This window comes from Protopterus annectens, chromosome 13.part0 (assembly GCF_019279795.1).
Source record: "Protopterus annectens isolate FY-2018-M chromosome 13.part0, PAN1.0, whole genome shotgun sequence".
Taxonomy (NCBI): domain Eukaryota; kingdom Metazoa; phylum Chordata; order Ceratodontiformes; family Protopteridae; genus Protopterus; species Protopterus annectens.
Window position 1 is genome coordinate 550,037,223 of NC_056747.1, and position 20,841 is coordinate 550,058,063.

The 20,841-nt window shown below is 38.0% G+C and overlaps 1 protein-coding gene across 1 annotated transcript in view; it reads left to right on the forward strand.

The window, feature by feature from the left end:
* The window catches only part of LAT2 (linker for activation of T cells family member 2), a 412,539-nt gene that overhangs the window by 198,086 nt on the left and 193,612 nt on the right, over positions 1-20,841 (forward strand). The window contains exon 5 of the mRNA XM_044054201.1: positions 18,832-18,874. Within this exon, the coding sequence (XP_043910136.1) occupies positions 18,832-18,874 (43 nt within the window). The remainder of the gene's footprint in view (positions 1-18,831; positions 18,875-20,841) is intronic.

A 20,841-nucleotide genomic window follows, 5' to 3' on the forward strand; every position in this document is an offset into this window, starting at 1 on the left:
CAGAGGCAGATACAAATTACAATTCTACATTGATAATGTTTCGTTACATAAGTATGACTTCAGGTAAATGTATCAGCCAATAGTTATATACAGTAGACAATGCACAGGTTTATACTTTCAATTAAACATGCACTTAACAGAATTGCTATTAAGAATGAGAGTACAATGCTGCATTCATAGAGATAAAAGGCAGCAGCAGTCATTGTGTTATCCTATACTTCCTTAGGACAGCATTCACTGGAGCACATAGTCATAAGTAATATGTTTCACAAACAGCAACACAAAGTTCTTCAAATCCAGTGAATTTGGTGCCTTTTTTTTCTTATGAACAGTTAATTTTTTTTGGGCCTGACGCTGCTTTCCTTCACACTGTAATAAAGTAAACAAAGCCAAAGTGAAGGGGCTACAAAAAAAAAAAAAAACATGCTGTAGTAGGCCACGAAGTTACATAGAAACAATTCTGTGTAATTAATGCAAAATTGTTATCAACTCAACAGATGTGCACAAATCCAGTCCACCATAACCAAGTAATCTATGTCCACTGTGTGTGCATGTGTGTATAGGCAGTTGAAGTTCACCGAGGCTGAAACTCGTTGGAATAAAACCATTAGAAATTTGATGATAAAGCTAGGAAAGGAGTGCTAACAGACCAGCCCCATGGGCTTAGAAAAGAATAGTAAAGTCCTTGCTCCCACCATCTTAATCCTTGTTTCTCAGGTGCCCATCTTACACTAATGCGTGCTAAATGTAATCCTACCCTTCTCCCTAACCCTATACCGTACCTTGGAAAAACCTTTTCTGTAACAGCATCACTATTCAGACAAATAGTGTCTTGAAGTTGTATGTTTTTTGTGATGAGCTGCAGAAAGAAACTAGTTTTCTTTTGTGATCGTTTCATTTTTGCTGATTTAGGTTTTTGAGTTTGTGATTATCTGATATACTGGGATCAGTGATGTGTGGTTTGGTCTTTCATCATCTTGAACTATCACTATGTATGTATGTATGTGCGTATATATATATATATATATATATATATATATATATATATATATATATATATATATATATATATATATATATATATATATATATATATAGAGGTGTGTGTGTGTGTGTGTGTGTGTGTGTGTATATATATATATATATATATATATATATATATATATATATATATATACATACACACACACACACACACACATATACATATACATATATACACAGATACAAGCACCTGGGTTTCATGACTTATAGCCATGGCAGGAAGGTTATATCCGGTTATTTAGACAAGAAGAACATGAAGATATCATTACAACAGGTATAACTGAATAGCTTGAAAAGTCAGCATAGATAGAACAACTATTATAATCTACTTTTCTGGGACCAACAGGAAATGAAGTCTGGTAGATACAGTGGCAAATTCAGTAAATAAAATATGTCAAACAAATGCCTTACTTAAAAGTGAATGATGAATAAATCAGTAACTGGACTCTTACATGGATTTTTAGGAATGCTTGCACAGCTGGGAGATGTGAAGCATTATTACAGCCGTACCCAAGTACTCTCAGGTTCACATACCTATGCAAAATTCAGTGCCACCTAAAAGGCAAAATCTGATGTGTTTTTTAATACTAATTGAGAGAAGCTTCTAATTCCAGGGAAAGAAGTATGACTGATTCATCTATCAGAATATGGATTTAGATAGAGGTTAAGCTGTGGAAAGCTTAGTGAATTATAAAAGAAAGTGAAGGAGGCAGGGAGACAAGGGATCCCAATTCCTGTTAGGATAAGGAGCAGGAATAATATGAAATTAGGTAAAGCCCATGAAACAGAAAAAAAAAAAACAAAGAAGGGTTCAATTAACATTAATAAAATATAAGAAATAAAAGCAATAACAACAAAAAGAAATATTTTTACAATACTTAACATAAAGAGTATGGAAATTAATCTACCAGAGGGCAAGAGGATGCGAACTACAGAATACTTGAGAAAATGAGATGGAAGGTTGTAATAGTCAAAGACAGTCATTAAAATACAGATGAAATCTGTAACCGTTTGAAATGTCAGGACCCACTGGAGCAAATCTTGAAATACAGAGACTGAATGGCTGAAGGAACGGACTTATATATACTAAGTCCAAGATGCCATTTCTCAATATATTCCCTTTTCTCCAAGGCATGGAATTCCCATGGAAAGTTCTAAGGAGAAGAACAATTTTTAAGATTTGCTCTTTTCCTGGTTTTCGGTCTTTGTTATTTCCGGCACTCAGCAGAGCTCTTAGGTTACTAGAAATGGTACAGCCCATCTTAAGTATAAAAGCAGCTGGAGAATAATGAGGACTCAGAAAACTGAAGTTCGCCAGAATAAAAGGGTTAAAGGCGTTTGAAAGAAGGGTACCTTAATAGTCAAATAGAACTTCATAGCGTAAGGAGAAGGGTACCTGTTTTGGTAAAAAGCCCCCTGTGGCTGAATGGAAACAGCTGATGGAAGTGTAGAAACAGAAATCGATCACTAATTACCCCGTATGAATAATGATCTTTTTTTTTCTCAAGGACTGCTGATACGTTAAAAATACTTAAAGTGAATCTGGTCAGTGGTAATCTGTGTTTTAGTTTCGAAATAAACCCACATTTTTTCCTTCACAGGTTCTTCAATCTTGTGTAATATATAAATTATTGATTATTGGAAGTTCTGTAAAAGTATCTGATCTAGAGTTATCATTAGCAAATGTGCTTGGCTATGCCAAATCACTTAAGCTGTCTGAACTGCATGCAAAATAGATATGAAATACAGAGTTAAAAATCATCAGGTCAAAAATATTTACCAGTCTCAGAATATAGAGAGAGAGAGCAAGAGATAGATGAAAGAAACTGTATACATCAGAAGTAAAATTCAGGAAATAAACATAGATAATACAGTTGTGAAGCAAATGTAACAAAAACACATATCGTTGAGGTTTATTCATGCACAGTAAACATTGTCCGATTAGAGGTGCTAATGCTTGTTTTGTGTAAAAATCTTAGTCATTCTCTTAAGATGTGCAAAAATTTAAATAATTGAAAGAAAAAATGCCTGAAAAGCAGAAAATAGATGTCAACCATATGGAACGTATTTCAAAAATATGAGCAAAAAATCTCAGACTTGCCTAAAAAGGATGCCGAAAGATAGCAAAATAAAAAAAAAAAAGCTAACTATATTTGTATCCATACAATAAATTAAACTTTGATGCAATGCCAAAAATGCATTGGTGAATATAATTAACTCTGTACTCGCATATTCAAAAGATTCAGTTAATAGCTAGATATACACAAGTCAACCATGAAAATACAGCCATTATATTAAAAGTACTGCTTTGAAACTGAAGATTAAGTTGATGAGAGAACAACTACTTCAATATTCTCTGTACAAGTAGGAACAGAGCTATCACTGAGTTGCCCCACAGCAAATTCATTTGGATTAGGACAAATACTGGGTACAGATGACTCAGCTGTTAAACCAAATTGAATGATTGTGTTAGTAAGAAAATATCATTGTGATATTCTAAAAGAGTTATAAGAAACTAATTTATCTTAAGGACAGTGTTTCTTATTAAATAACTTGACTATTTTCTTTACAGGGTCCTGAACAGTGCAACTCTCAAAAATAATCTCTTCCAGTTTGTATGACAGAAACAGTTGTTCCTTTACAGATCTTATATTCTTTCAGGGTTACTCAAGAAAAAAATGTTTTAAAGAATTCGAAAATTGAAAGTTTTCTCATTTTGTTAAGATTATAGTTGATAATTATATTTCAAAAAGATATGGTGATATGGTATTGTGACAACCCACCAGGCATTACTAAATGAATAAGAATCAAAGAGTCACCGTTACTAACTGTGATGAAAGAAATCAAGTTTAGAGTTACCAGATCTATTCAACTCCTATTTGAATGCCTACCTGAAGGCTGAGCTCACCTGGCTATCTTGGACGCTATAAGAATCATGTTATTGCCTCCAGAACTCCCTGTCCCTCAGACTAAAACGATAGTATTCCAACTAGTTAACTAAGGAAGTGTGGACATGTGATTAGCATTGAATTCTGACTAGCTAATGCTTCCGATATGTTACATAATGTTAATTAATATAGAGTTCCTGATTGCTTAGATTTACTGGATATTGTAAAAAAAATCATGGACCAAGTCTCAAATGAAGTAGTGTTCTAATGCAGTCATTTGCTGTATAGAGCAGGAAACAGTGGCATCTATAAATAGTCATTTATATTGTAAATTAAAGTTCATGACAAACTTTAACAAATTCCTTATACAACCTGCAGTGAATAAAACTATTTGCCAACCATGCATGCGCATTTCCTCTGTCTTGCTAGGTTGCACAATTATTTCTTTCTTCTTCATATTAATAAGTGAAAACATATTTATTCAGATATGACACTGCTTTATTTCATTGTTTTATTTCAGTAAAATATTGTAGTCTCATTATCTAAGAGGAACATAGGAACAGTTCTAGGCAAATGATCATGAGAATCTTAAGATGTCTAGTCGTACACACCCTTAAAAGTTCTTCCTAATCTTTACAAGCACTTAATAGAGCTCAGCTCTCAAATTGAGGAAGTCTGTACATGATAAGCCTGGTGTAAATGTATGCCTACCCATTCAGTTGTCAAGACTAGCCCCCTGAAGTTAGACAAAGTACAACTTTTCTTGACCTGTAGTAGAAACGTATTCCTTAGGCTGGGAATATGTTGAATTAGGAACTTGTCACTCCAGTGAGCCTTGTTTATTTGTTGGGATAGATTTGGGTCCTTAGTGTAGGTGTCTGTAGAGCCATGAGCTTTGTAAAGAAAAAGGAGGTCAAATAAGATTATGTCTTTCCTGGCTCAAAAAGCAAGACACAGGTCACATTGGAGCAGCCAGTAGACTACTGAGTACAAGAAGAGTTGTGCTGATTTACCAAAATAGTAGAAAGAGTTAAGTTTTTTAATTTTCTTGGTTTGAAAATAACTGGGGCCTTTCCCATAAAACAATATGCTGGGAATATTATATTCAGTGGTGGGTCTGATAAGGCAAGAGGAATGTCTTAAAATAACTTCTTCAGATTTTGAAGATATTCCCTTGAAAATTAACTGGATCAGATAAAGGGATTTTCTGAGTATTGTGGAAACATGACTAAATGAGAGAGAGAGTTGCCCGCATAAGTACCTAGATCTCTTATGACAGCACAGGCGGCACAGTGGTGCAGCGGTTAACGTTGTCGCCTTACAGCAAGAGGTTCTCCGGTTTGATTCTCGGCTGGGGTGCCTTCTGTGTGGAGTTTGCATGTTCTCCCTGTGTTCGCGTGGGTTTCCTCCGGGTACTCCAATTTCCTCCCACATTCCAAAGACACGCATCTGGAGCATTTCTCCCCGGGCCTCCGCTGAAAACAGGCTCTGTGGAACCTAGTCGGACTTTCCCGGTCAACAAATGTTAAAATAAATAAAAAAATAAAAATAAAATGACCATATCTGTCTGAACAGGAATATCATTTATAACATATAAAGTGGGAGGAACTTTTTTCCAAAACCTACTATGCTGCACTTTTTTGCATTTAGCTCGACTGCTTTCAGTATACCAGGCATATGCATATTCCAGTCCCTGTTGGAACAGTTTAATTCCAGTGGATGACCAAATAACAGTGCCCACCTTGCAGTCATCAGCACTGGCTTGTATACTGGCTTGGCTGTATGCAAAATAAATATTAAAAAGGAAAAGATCCCACTAGTTACAACTGGTTGTTTGGAGAGGGTTACAGCAAGCTTTTGCAACTTCTGATCTATTTAATATCAAATTTGCAATACAGGAGACAGTGTAGGGGTTTACATAATTTTTCAATAATGCCAGCATAGGGAAATAGTGTTGAAAGCCATGGCCAGGGCAAGATAAGCAGTGTGCATGCAGTGATCACTGCCCACAGCCTCTGTAACATTTTCAAAGAAGTTTATTGGTTCAGGAATCAGAACCTATCTTCACAAAACAACAATGATAAGAATCTATATCAGTTGCTTATGTCAGTGTAAACGAGTTCTGCTCTAATACTTTACATGGCTTTACATACAAGACTAATGAGGCTGATGCATTTGTATCACAGTACAGGTAATAGAATACCTCAAGTCTGAAACAAATGCATGTAGGTTGTGTTAAGTGAAAAAGGATATGAAAAAGATGGATACAACAGATGTGAACAATGCAAACAGAATTTTTAGAAACTTTTAGCTCAGTAGTCTGGTCAGGGAATATAAGAACACAGCCTAAATATATGACACTGGATACTGTAGTTAAGTAACAGAGCCAAAGCAGTTATGCCTAGTATTGTTCTAGTGATTTTCTAGTTAAAATAATGTGTGTGTGTGTGTGTGTGTGTGTGTGTGTGTGTGTACGTGGGTGTGTGTGTGTGTGTGTGTGTGTGTGTGTGTGTGTGTGTGTGTGTGTGTGTGTGTGTGAGAGCATATGTGTTTGTGTATGTATGTTTGTGTGTGCGTGTGTGTCTGTGTGTATATGTGCGTGTGTGCGCGAGCATGTCTGTGCGTGTGTGTATATGTGTGCGTGTGTGTGTGTATGTGTGTACATGTGTGCATCTGGGATTCCTAGGAGGGAGCTGCATCCCCTTTCAGACATTCATATGTCATATACCAGTATGTCAGAAGAAATGGCAATGCTAATATTCCGTCAATATATACAATGAAAAAATGTAGAGCCAATTTCTAGTACTTTTAAATATTTTAGTTACTGATTTTTATTTCAGAGATAACATACAGGTGTTTGACTTAAGCCATGTTATGTCTGAAAGAGTTAAAATGGTGTTTATATGAGGATTACAGTAATTTGATGCTTGTCTGCAAGACTTGGAAGAAATTTGAGAAGCTAGACTGCTGAACCGTCTTGTAACTCAGCTGATGTGCTTATATATTATTATATGGTAACACTGAGTTGTTTCATGCAGGTATTTTTGTCAGAAGTGGTCGTATCTGTTTTCCTTGTCTACTGATAAAGGAAAGTCAGTTAGTAAATTTCAGGCCTTTTCTCTGCCTAATCAACCACTTCCTAAGTTGTTTTGAAATTGTTGTAGTAGCTAAACATGTCTGAGGGCTCTAAAATTAAGAAATGTAAGATCTGTGAGATAGTGAGCTAGATGAATTGAATCCTTCTACCAGAAGGAACTTGACAGCATTTTAAATTTGCTGCTTGAAGTGTTGAAATAAGCTTTTGCCTCAGAAAACTGTTAAACAGTAGACTTTCTTAATAAACTCTGGTTGGTTGATTTAAATTTGGCAATCCCAAATTTGAAGAAGAAATTACTAATTTAAAATTGATATTATGTCTTTGTATGCAGATAACAGGACATATTTTATCCTTCCAAACAGCTGTTTAAAGGGAAGCAGAAGATTCTGATTATAAGATCTCAGAACAGCTTGATTTAAGTTTTAATTTACACCTAAGGACATTATGTCAGAACATCTGAATGATACACAAGAGATTTCAAAGGAGAGGCAAAGTTCAGAGACTTACTAGGGCTTTGCCAAAGGAAGTTAGCTTTGTTACTCAGCAAAAGCGACTGCTACTGAATTATTAGCATTAAGGGAAATGGTATCTGCTATTCCTGACAGCATTCTTCATGGGTATAATAAGTTGAAAAGGTATTATTATATGTATATTCTGATATGGATAAGTGTTGATGGCTGCAGGTAGGCCAGTAAAAAACTTATCCGTGTCATTCTTAAGGCTATAAACAAAGAATCTAGGGTATATATCTCACCTGAGAAGTCTTATACGGATAAGATACAGATAATGTGACAATAACTAGTACAAAAATATAGAAGGGGACACAAGATGTTACCATCTTTGCTGGCTAGCCATGCAGCTATGAGATCTTGTATTGTTTGTGGGTCTTCATTTAACTGCGGTCCACCTTCCAGGGAAAGGCACTTGTTGCTGGAAAATTTGAGACGGACAGCTAATGTGGATCATGATTGGCGGCTGAATCTACAGGAACATCTACAATCTCTGTTTAAGAGGAAACTTTAGATAGGGATATTATTAGCATTACAGGAAATGCTCATATTACCAGTAAATGTATCAGAAATAATGATGCTGTCATGAGAAGTAGACAAGGAGACATTTGTACATGAGCCATGTTTCTTAGGTTCATAGGTTCATAGGTTCATACTAGGCTATCTGCCCTAGGGCATTTATAAGCCTAGCCAGAGTGTGTATGGCTTTCGCCACCCATTTTAAATTAATTTTGCTATGCCCTTTTTCGAGGTTAGTATACTGCGCTTCTGTCTAACAGTGACACAGAAGTGATACCCGGGGTAAACCTACACTCTCCCATCCACTCATCAAGATTCCTCTTGAAGAGAGTCAATGAGGGACTCTGCCTAACCTGGACTAGGATTTTATTCCAGAGTGAAGGGAGCCTCTGGGTTATGAATCTGTCCCTCCAGCATGTCCTATTTATTTCAGTGCTGAGGTTTAAGTCCCTCGAGCGCGTAGCTCGATGGGATTTGGATTTTCTGAGGTGCAGCATGTCCATTAATTCCAGGTTGGACATGGCTTTATAAGTCAGGCACAGATCGCCTCTGAGCAGGCGGTATGCCACTGAGTAGAGCTGGAGTTTCTTTAACTGGGCAGCATACGGCATCTGTTTGAGCCCCTTGATCCTCTTGGAGAGGTACTTTTGGGGTCTTTCCAGTTGCTGCAGGTGTCTGGTAAGGTACATCCCAAAAGGGGCATTGTACTCAATTATGGGCCTGATGAGGGATGAGTAAAGAGGCACGATGACCTCCCTGATCTAGATGTGAATCCCTTCATGATTAGGTGGGCTATATAAAATGTTTTTCTAACCACTTTGGCCACGTGGTTGTCAAATGAGAGATTGCTATCAACTTGGGTCCCCAGGTCCCTAATTACTTCTTCTGTACTTAATGGATTACCACCTATGTGGTAATTTGTGGGCACTTTTTTTTGCCAAAGGGGATGACTATATACTTTTGGCGTTTAGCTTGAGGCCATGGCTCTGGCACCAGTTGTCTGTTTCTATGAGGCCCTTTTGGAGGATGCTTGTGTCAGCTGGAGAGTCTATTATGGTGCCCAGTTTGCAGTCATCTGCGAACTTGGTCAGCCACAGTCCTTCCATGTTGGCCTGTACCTCTGAGAAATATATACCGAACAAGAGAGGTCCCAAGACTGAGCCTTGTGGGATGCCACTTGTAACTGGTTTGGAGTCTGACATGGCTCCAGCTATTCTAACCATGTGGGTTCTGTCCTTGAGCCAGTTTGCAACCCATCTAGTGACATAGGGGTTTATATTTAAGCTGGTGAGCTTATCTATAATGCCCGAGTGGGGTATTGTATCGAAGGCTTTTGCGAGGTCCAGGTAGGCTGTGTGGACCACCTTCCCTTGTCAATGGCCTTGGTGACTGTTTCAAAGAAATTGACCAGGTTTAAGAGGCAGGATCTGCCCTTAACAAAGCCGAACTGGGTAGGATCCAGTGTCTGTAGGTCCCCAATATCTTTATTTATAAGGTCCATGATGATCCTTTCCATAGCTTTGCAGACCAAGCTAGTGAGACTTATGGGGCGATAGTTTCCAGGATCCATTGAGGCACCACCTTTGTGGAGAGGGACCACTGTTGCTGTACGCCACTCTTTGGGTACATATCCTGTAGTAAGGCTGAGATTGAACAGTAGTTTTAGGTTTGGGTTTAGCTCTTCTTGGAGTTCATGTAGGACGCAGCCCGGGACACCATCTGGTCCCATTGTTGCTGTGTTTCTTGCTTTGGAGAGGGCAGCTCTTACCTGAGCATCTGAGATGTCAGGGGAGCAGCACTCTGCTGGGATAGATATTAGCCCTTTTGGTGGGGGGGGAGAAGTTTGCGCTGAACCTGTCAGCTAGGATGTTGGCAATGTCTGTGGGTTCGGTGTATTTTTTGTCATTTTGGACTAATTCTAAGCATATCTGGGAATTCCCACCCAGGTTCATAACATAACTAAAGAAAGCCTTGTGATTATCCTTAGTGTGTTGTGCAATTTTTCTCTCGAAGCTGGCCTTAGACGATTTTATGAGTGCCCGTAGTTTTTTGCTCATACTGATCAGAGATGCCTTCCCTGTTTGGGATTTTGCTCTGTCATGTAGTAGCTTCCTCCTTCTATTGTATAGTTTGTTTATGGCTGGGGTCCACCAGGCAGGACGTCTGCCTTTGGAGGATTGGGTCTTGGTTTTATTTGGGATTGCATGATCCATGCATTCCTGAAGGTGTTCATAGAATGCGTTTATAAAGGATTTTATGGTCTGGGCCGTATTATCCAGAGGCCCGGGGGCTTTGAAGGATTCCACCTCGGTTTTGAGGAGTGTGAAATTTGCTTTAGAGAAGTTTTTCACTGTGGTTTTCTAGGCATGGAGTGGGGTCGGGATGTGAATATCCAGTGAGATTAGTTTATGGTCTGATCTTACCAGTGAGGGATACACTTCTGGTCTGGAGCATAGAGTCCCCATGTTGGTGATGATCAGGTCCAGTATGTTGATGGATCTTTCCCATTCTATGATTTAAAAGGTTCTCATAAAAGTAGAGAAAGTGTCTAGATGATTATCATGCCTCTGTACTGGCAAAAACAGCAGTATTCATCACTTTTCTTGGAGATGGTGAAGCAGTTCTTTCATCCAAATTCCAGACAGCAACTTCTTGATCGACGTAGAAGGAATCTCCTACAGCTGGCTTTTAAGGCTCTTTATCTCTCACTGTGGAATCTGAGATCCTGAGTCTGCAAATACAACTTTTGTCATCTCAGGTTGTTAGAGTTTTGCAGTACAAGATGACACCTCCTACTAGGAAGACTACATGTCCAAGTGGAAAAAATGTCCATTGGTATGAAGACAAAACATTGGTGCCTGTACTGTACCTTAATCCTGTTATATTTACATGATCTTCACATTCAGTTGGAAAATGTTTGTAGTTTTCTTCCATCAAGACTTACTGCTGTGTCCATCAGCGTACCTTGTAAGGTAGCGTTAGGTACCCATCTTTAATTACATCAAAATTCTAACTTTTCAATCCCAACTTTTCAGCCTCTTTATACTTTTTATCTTGGGAAACAGTTCTTATTTTATGATTATATAATTTCATAGGTTCATACATAAACACTAAGCTAGCTGCCCTTGCAGGCCATTTTAGGTCTAGCCAAGTTCCCTGTTTGTGCTTGAAATAACCTATCCCATTTGGTGATAAACTGGTCTTACCCATCCCATGGTCGATAATTATATGTTACCCCTAATGGGAATAAACAGGGATCATACTGTTGATAATTTGTGGGGACTCATGAATGGGATAAAGCATTTAGGAGCTGCCTTTGTCCATTAGTAGTACAGGGGAAGTCCTAGGGTAAATTTTCTGTTTTTGATCCATATAACTAAGTTGCACTTGAAAATGGACAGCGGTGAATTTTATTTTATGTGGCTGGTGAATCTGTTCCACAGCAGTGGTATCCTCTGCAAGATATTCCTGTCCTTCCAAACTGTTCTGTTGATGTTACAGAAGAGGCCTAGATTCCTAGTTCAAGTATTTCTGATGTCATTTACCTTACTAATGTGCAGTAAATCCATCAGTAATGAGTCAGAGGATGCCTTGTATGCCAGAGCCAGGTCACCTCTTAGCAGACTGTAGGATACTGAGTATAGTGAAAGGGCTTTGAGCCGGTCCATGTAGGACATGTTGTTTAGGCCTTGTATCTTTTAGTAAGGTATCTCTGTGGGCATTTTGTTGTTGCATGTATCTGGACAGTTACATGCCAACGGGGGCATTATATTCAATGACTGGCATAATGAGACTTGGATAAAGGGGGACAATGACATCCCTAGATCTCGATACAATCCTCATGTTTATTAGCTGTACAATATAGAAGGGCTTTCTTACAACAACAGACACATGTTGGTCAAAAGTTAGGTCACTGTCCACATAGGTTCCCAAATCCTGAACAACTGGGTCAACTATTAGGAGTGTATTTTCAATATGATAGGTCCTTGGGGTATATGACTTCTCAAAAGATACAATAATGCATTTTTTTGGCATTTAGTTTCAGTCCTTGATTTTGGCACCAGTTACTTATTTGAGACAAACCTTCCTGCAGGATGGCTAAGTCATTTTGGGATTTGATGACTGCTTTTAGCTTGCAGTCATCTGCAGACATAGTCAGCCAGAGCCCTTTGGTATTGGCTTTTACTTCAGAAAAGTAGATGCCAAATAGGAGAGGTCCCAGCCCAGAACTCCTGGAGGACTCCACTGGTGACTGGTCTCCTTGTGTTGGTAACTTCCCCTATTTTGATTACCTGCTTCCTATCTGTGTGCCAGTTGGCAATCCAGTGGGTGATACAGGGATTTATTCCCAGTTTATTTAGCTTTTTTCTATACTTGAGTGGGCAATTGTGTCAAAAGTTTTGGCTAGGTCGAGGTATGTGGTGTGTACCATTTTGCCTTCATCCATTGCTTTGGTAAGCTTTTTTAAAAAAAAATCTACCATGTTGAATAAGCATGATATGCCCTTGATGAATCCAAGATGAGATGGGTCTAGTGTTTGGAGATTCCCTGTCCTGATTGATTAATTCCATGATAAGGCTTTCCATGGCTGTGCATATGAGGCGTGTCAGACTTATGGGTCAGTAATTTGCTGGGTCTTTGAAAGATCTTCCCTTATGCAGGGGAATGGCTGTAGCTGTTCTACATTCACTTCGTAAAAAACATATATGGAGGCTGACATTAAACAGTGCTGTTAGGGCTGGGACTAAATCGTGCTCCATGCTGTTTAAGATGCATCCAGGGATATTGTCAGGACCCATCAATGCCCTATTTTTAGCTTTTGATATCACTTTTAGGACTTGGTCTTGTGTGATGGCTGGAGGTGAGCCAGTTTCAGATATATCTTGAGGACAGACAGAGGGGAGAGAGGAGTAAAGTTAAAGCTAAATTCATCAGCTTGCTAAGTTCACTATATCTTCAGGCCCAGAGTAGCTAACATAGTTTACAATCATCTCAGTGCATTGCTGCATTGTACTTTTGAGATTACGAACATAACTAAAAATGCCTTATAATTGTCTTTGGCTTGGATAGTTATTTGTGCCTCAAACTAGGCTTTGGTGGATTTTATTAAGCTTCTGAGTTGTTTATTTCACTGACAAGGAGTCTAACATTCTGGGAATTACTCTTTGTACTTTTGGTCAAAATGTTTTTCCTTTTATTTTGCTTGTTGATATTATGGTTCCACCATGTTGTTTTTTTCTGGGGTTTGCCCTACACTTGTTTCTACATAGTATGGATGCATCTATGCAGCTGTTTATGTGTTGGTATAGTGTGGTGGTATATGATTCTGCATATTCAGTGGAGTTAACTGGGTTTGGTGAGGGATTTGAAGCTTGCCAATTTATTACTTAGGAGTAGGTAGTTTGTCTTAAAGAATGTTTAAAGGTACCTTGGGTGGAAGGGATCTGTGGTTTCAGTATTTTCTTTCAAATGAGAACGCTTTATGGTCAGACCTAACAAGTGATGAAGATACATAAGGGATGGTGCAAGATGCTCCCATAATAGTAAGGAAAAGATCCACAATGCTATTCCCCCTAATGGGTACTCCGACTGATTGTTCCAGGGCATTTGTATCAGCTAGAAGAGTATCAGAGTTGCAGGCTGTTGTGTGATCATGCATTAGCAGTACCCTTATCCAATAAAAATATAATGTTTAAACAAGAAGGATTAAGGCAGAATTCAGAAATAGCCCAACCAATATTGAAAAGGCTTTGGCAAAAAGGGCTTTTAATTCAATTGTGAAAGTCGCCAATTCAGAGTGACATTAGCCACAATGAGGAAAGACCTCATTATCTTCAAAATTTGCACGTCTCAGAATCACTCTGTGATTACTGCAAGTGCAAACAAGCACTTTGATGTTGTATTCACCATCAGTAACCCATGTTTCATGTTGGCACAGGCACCTCCCCCCCCCAATCTCATGTGCATGTGTGTATACCGGTGTGTGCTTATTAGAAAATTTATTAGGCCTGACTTTTTGCTTTTTGGTTGTCTAACAGGTAATTTAGTATGTAGTTGAAGGAACCTGGGACACTGCAACAGAGAATTCAATACCGCCAGTATCAGCTGGTGTTTACATTGCATGTTTTTGCCTCCACAGACACCCTTAATCAGTGCATTGCCTTATAAAGCAGAAAACATGCATTCACCTTATAGTGTTAAGGTCATTAATGCACTCTGCACAAAAGAGACTTTACTGTTCCCTCTACATAGAGATACAATAACCCTTCTCTTCTTCTTTCTAATGAATACATTTCCAGGTTGGCAGTGCCAAAGCTACCAAATAACAGAAACTTGCAAACTGTATTAATGGGCCGGGACTAGGGTTGCCACCTCACATAAGGCTAATTCCTGGAGATACTAGTTTAATGTTAAACAAAAACCGTATTGTTTGGCCTAAGTGCTAGCTGACTAGGAGACTGTCAATCTTTGATATGTTAATATTCATAATGATTGTACAACGAATACTATGTACAGGAAAAGTTCAAAACAGTAATACAACAGTAAACTAATTATTCAAATGATCATTGTATGTGCTTTGGTAGAGTCACGAAAACTACTTGTGCTTAAAAGTATATTTCTGATCAGATCTTGCAGCCCCCAACAATTTAGGTGTCTTCATCAAGAAATGTTGAAACTGAGAACAACTGTACCTCAAATTTTCACACACCTGGAGCTCAGCTCGCAAAACCCCAAGTCCCAGATGATTTTTTTCTTTGGTGCACAAAGAATTCATCACACTGAAGTTTGTTCACACAAAGAATTCGACACAGGTATAGAAAATGCAAAGGATACAACTTTAAAGATATCCTCACCACACTTTCTGTCAATTTTGTGAAAAAATCTTTCCATCGATCGACCACTCATTCATTTTTTCCACCAGCTGTGTTTGAACGTCACACAGAATACAGTAGCCATCATAGTACTTGTCTTTGTCAATGTCAATGCGCAACTTGTCTGCCAGATCCTCGAATAAGCTCCACATCACTGGTTCTTTCAAGGTTAAAGCTCTCATTGCTTGAAATTCTGAATCCTGGTAATTATACCACTTGTCTAGATAGTTTAAACACTTGTAGAATTGATCAGCTTCAAAGTGCCTTTTCTTATCCTGTAGAATTCTTTTAAGCATGTCTGCAGCAGCCTTTCCATAAAATTTGTCTTGCTTGCCATCTGCAAATTTCTGTCTTACTCCAACCATAATATCATGTGGTTCGGAACTAGTAGTTTGATCGGACTCTAATATTAGCACACTACTTTGAAAGACCTGCATAACATTCTGCAAGAAACAGCAGTATAGTCTAGGTATGGACTCACTTTCTTCATCTCTAAAGGCATCCCAGATTACTTTGTGGTATTCTTCTTCTCCCCGTGAAACAACGTAAGACTGCAATGCAGGCCATACTAGAAGTATTCTTTCAAGTGCTGGAAGTAATGATAACCATCTCGTTTGTACATGACGAAGAATGTCTTCATACTCGAGTTCGACAAACTTGAAAAATAGCTGAGGCTGTGCAGTTTGTTTGGCATATCCTGGAAATTCATAAACTTTGAGAATGAGAATTTCAACGTCCATTGACAAAGGTTTGCATGCCTATTTAACACAATTATACGGAGTATGGCACTTACAATTTGCCGAAATGAGTTCAGAATTTCTTTTTTTCAGTTTCTCATACAAAGAAGTCTTTTTGCCAAAATTCACTGCAGCATTATTCTTAACAAATGCAGACACTCTGTTTATGTCCAATCAAATTTTCTCTGTCACTTCAACTAATCTACCCATTATCGCCTCACTGCTTTCATCTGAATCTTCATAAAAGTCTAGCAAACCATGTTTTATTCCTTCTTGTTTTGAAAAATACTGCACTTTAAGTGGAAAATGTTTAATGCTTCCTTTGTTTGAAGAGTCAATTGCTACTGAAAACTACTTTGATTCTTGTAAGTCAGAGATCAACTGTTCTTGTGAAGCAGGAGCGAGAACATTTTCAATTATATTAGCTGCTTTCATTCTGCTGCAAGCAATCTTTTTCGGAATACTAGATTCTGTGAAAATAGTTCCCATTATCTTGTTACTGCAATCATGATTTGCATAGTGTGATGATGCTTAACACTGTGGTAAGTTAGAGTTACTTCAGCAGCTGTTATAAGATCGTTCTCTGGTATTTGGTTTTCTGAAGAAGCTCGCCATGACTGTACTTTGCTTAATCTGTTTCATATTTTTATTATGTTTCTTTGAATGAACAGTGATACTTCTTTTTTGCCTTTATGCAACTTTCAGATTCAGAATCCGAATGCTTTGATTCAGCCATTGCGACTTGTGAGGTTTTACTGATCATGCACATTTTTTTTATGGATAAGAAATTTCTTGTTTGGAAAACCAACCCAAAAAAGTGAAATACATAATAAAACTAAGGAAATGGTTAAGCAACTTTTTTATTCCCCTTTTCTTGGTAGATGCCGGATAAGTGTTGATTTCGGTTGCTAGACAGTTAACTAAGAACAAAAAATCTAGACAAAGCAGTAAATAATGGGCAATATTTAAAAACTGTCCTTATTTTTTGGGACTTTGTTCCACTTTTATTTATGGCTTTGTCCAGATTTCTTGCTCTTAGAGGTTGAGAGGTATGGAGTGAGAGATTTTGTCTTTGTGTGTGTGTGTGTGTGTGTGTGTGTGTGTGTGTGTGTGTGTGTGTGAGAGTGAGAGTGAGAGAGAGAGAGAAAGAGATCGGGAGAGTGAGTGCGATGTATGAATGAATGCATACGTCAAGTGGCATACCTCTCAACTTCTTAGAGCAAGAAATCTAAACAAAGGCATAAATAAAAGTGGGACAAAGACCCCAAAATAGGGACAAATTTTAAATATTGCTCTTACAAACTTAGAAAGTTGATAGAATAACAGGTTTTGCATTAGCATGAATTTTCTGAAGGGTATGAAGTCTGAAACTCAAATGTCTGTCATTATTTTCTAACTTCAGTTTTTAATTATTTGCCACTGATATGCCAGAAAAAACACAATTTTATGAGAAACGGACCAAAAATATGAGGTAAAAATCTGGACCTTCTGTGAAAATCTGTACAGTTGAGAGGTAAGTGGGCATGTGGCTGTGTGCATGTGTGTGAGAGAGAGAGAAAGAGACAGTGATGTAAGAATGAATGCATAAGTGGATATGTGGTGTTTGCATGTGACAGAGTGAGAGTGATGTGTGAATGAATGCAGGTATGAATAAGTAAGTGATTGTGCTCGCATGTGTGTGTGTGAGCAAGAGAGAGAGATATCGAGAGAGAGTGAGTGTGAGCGTGATTGTGTGTGAGTGAATGCTGGTTGCTTGAGTTCCAGTTAAGCGAGAGTGTAATGTTTCTGGATATTTCAGAGTTTTTTGAATTACTTCCAGGAGACGGGAGATGCTATAAAAATCCTGGAGACTCCAGGGCAATCCTAGAGAGGTGGCAACTCTAGCTGGGACAGTGGTGAAGGATGTAATGCCAGATATAGACAGATGAAATATTTATTTTTCTTACTGTTTGTACATACTACCACTATATTTCACTTCAATTTCTAATCTATTTGATCCGTTTTTTTCTCCTTTCCCAGTGCCATTGGAATATATGTCAACATGGCCCTCCACTGGGTCTAGTGTGCAAAACCTTCAGGTTACTGTAGTGAGAAGTTCAACCACAGGGTTGGGAGAACGGTATGGCCATCATATAGTAGCAGAATGAATTTCTAGACCCTTACTCCATTGGTTGGAAGTCTTGTAACAATTGTATTATGTTCCCATCACTCTCCTATGCTTGTGAATGCTTGGACTATCTATTCACTTCTTTACAGACATTGCAGACTAACAAATACGCCTGTGCTGGTCTGCATCACAAAGTAGCCATTGCAGCACATGACTCCATATCCCCCCCCCCCCCCCAAGGAAAGGATAATGTCCTTCAGCTCTGTCTTTACTCCCTCCCGCCCAGCCTATCCACTACTGCACATTCATTCCAGTGTAAGGCTTCTGAAATAATGATTACATCACAGTTATTGGATATTAAGTTGCACAATATAGTGAGAAAGTTATTAAAATAACTGAGTTTGTGAAATGCAACGGAGCAGCAAGACAACAGTACATTCATACAGAAGCATCCACTTCCACCGGCTTTGATATTCAGAATTCTATGTTGGTTTCTGATAACCATGCCTAAAGAAGATATATGCAATGTAACCATAAACAGGTCTTGAGTGGCTGTACAGTCACACCTATTCTGTGGTTATTGGAGATATGCTGTGTAACTTATGAAAACATGAAAAAAGCTGTTTATCCCTATCTGTAGTTGTGTATAATGCAGTACACGCACTCACTCACTGAATTTCAGCACTCCATTCTCTGCAGTTAATTGAGCCTCACCAGAAGCAGATGCATTTTGGTTTCTTTGCCACTAGATGACACGTGGGAATGACATACTAATTTTGCAGTCTGTGGGATCCATTTAAGAGCACAGCAGTATTTTATTTAGCATAAATGAAATTACAGTAACCAGAGTGTGCCCATCAGAAAGTTTATTAGGCCTGACCTTTTTGTTGTTTAGTTCTGCAATAAGTAATTTAATATGTAGTTGAAGGAATCTGGCAAGCTAAAACTCAATTTGGCTTACAAAGCTTTTATTGTAGAGTGGTTTTGATGATTAGAGCACTAGAAGAGTGATGCTTTATCTTGTTTCAAAGTAATTGATACTACTACCTTTTTAACAGCCATAATACGACAGGAAAACAGGCTTTATGAAAAGAGCTATCTGTAAGTAAACATTTTCACCTTGTTTTACCTACTTTAATTGCTTTGTAACTGTTCTGTCTGCAAAGATATTGTCAGGACAGGAGCTATAATTTTAGTTGTTTCTGTGCTTACGTAGAACTTTGTATACATGGGGGTATGACTGTTTGACATTTGACAACTCATTCTTTGGAAAATCTCATCTCATCACGTTGAACTCAGTGAAGTGGTATTTCACAACTCACTAAAATGTAATATAACACATATTCACCTTATGTATGTTTGGGGGCTGTGACCTTCACACACTCTCTACTTAAGTATTACACTAGGTCACACACCTTTACCAAAATAGTATCTTTTAAAATGTAATATAACACATATTCAACTTATGTATGTTTGGGGGCTGTGACCTTCACACACTCTCTACTTAAGTATTACACTAGGTCACACACCTTTACCAAAATAGTATATTTTAAAATGTAATATAACACATATTCACCTTATGTGTGTTTGGGGGCTGTGACCTACACACACTCTCTACTTAAGTATTACACTAGGAAAATAGTATATTTTAAAATGTAATATAACACATATTCACCTTATGTGTGTTTGGGGGCTGTGACCTACACACACTCTCTACTTAAGTATTACACTAGGTCACATACCTTTACCAAAATAGTATCTTTCCTTCACTTTGTTTATTCCTTTTCCCCAAGATTATGTAACCTTGGAGTGGTAACAATTAATTAGCTGGGATAAGTTTTCCTCCTGTATAAATGAGATATCATGAATTCATTTTTACCTATCTCAGCAGTTCTACATTATGCCATATTGATAGGATTGTTGTAATTATTTTTCACCAAATAATGATTTGGCACATAGATATGACCCTGGCATAGTAAAAATGAATGGTCAGACTCCAGTGTTACCAATTACATTTCAAATGTTGAATTCTATGTTGGTTTCTGATAACTATTCCTAGAAAACTCATATGCACTGTAACTCAAGTTCAAACATGAAAAAACAGCTGTTTAGCCTTATCTGAATTTATGTATAATACATAAGCATAAAACATATTGTCACTTTATTGCAATAGTGTCTGTTCAGATCACCGTGGACAGATTCAGAGCCCAAATTGCCTGCACTCTTAGTGAAATCTGAACTGGAAATATGTAAACAGTGGCTATTTCAAACCAGTCTTATTTACTGAAAAAAAATGACTACTTTGACCCTGCATTTTGGTTACATCTTAAGAACTATCAATTAGATTTCAAAAATAACAATTGTGGCAAAACATGAACTCTATCTTTTTGATGCCTTTCTTCACAACACTAAACAGAAATCTGTATTCAAATTTTGCATGTTAATTGTTAGTAAGTCACCAAGCAAATAGTAACAAAGAATGTGCTCCAATTTTTCCTCATCCATGCATAGGTTGTTTGGGAAATGTTTACTGCTATTTTGTGGTGTTATCAAAACACATACATTTACCTTCATATTCCTTGTTTAACTAGTAATATTTGGACAGTTAAAATTGACAGTTTTGTCCTTTTTCCTAGTAGATCTAAGACTAGGATCGTAATATTTCCTCTATCATTCCAGTATTCCAGCAATTAGCTGTGACACTGAAATGCTATTCTTCTTTGGAAAGAGGGCTCCCCCACAGGATTACTGGAGTGTCATACTGAATGGAATGGGGAAGCTTCTTCAGATCCAAGTAGTAGTTAGTCCATACACTGAGCTGTCTGCACCCTTCCTTCCCTCTGTGTCCTTCTCCTTGACATGATCTTGTCCACCAGTATCATACCCTCCTTTTTCTTCTGGGTGTAGACCTCTGGCCACATCTGTTCCCCTTCACCACTACAAATCTTTCTTGTAAGTCTAGTCTAAATTCATTCCAGCAGCTTGATGACCTTTTCCTTATATGGCCTCAAAAACTGCATGTAGTACTTAAAATGAGGTCTAGTCAAAACCCTGTAGAGCAAAAGCAT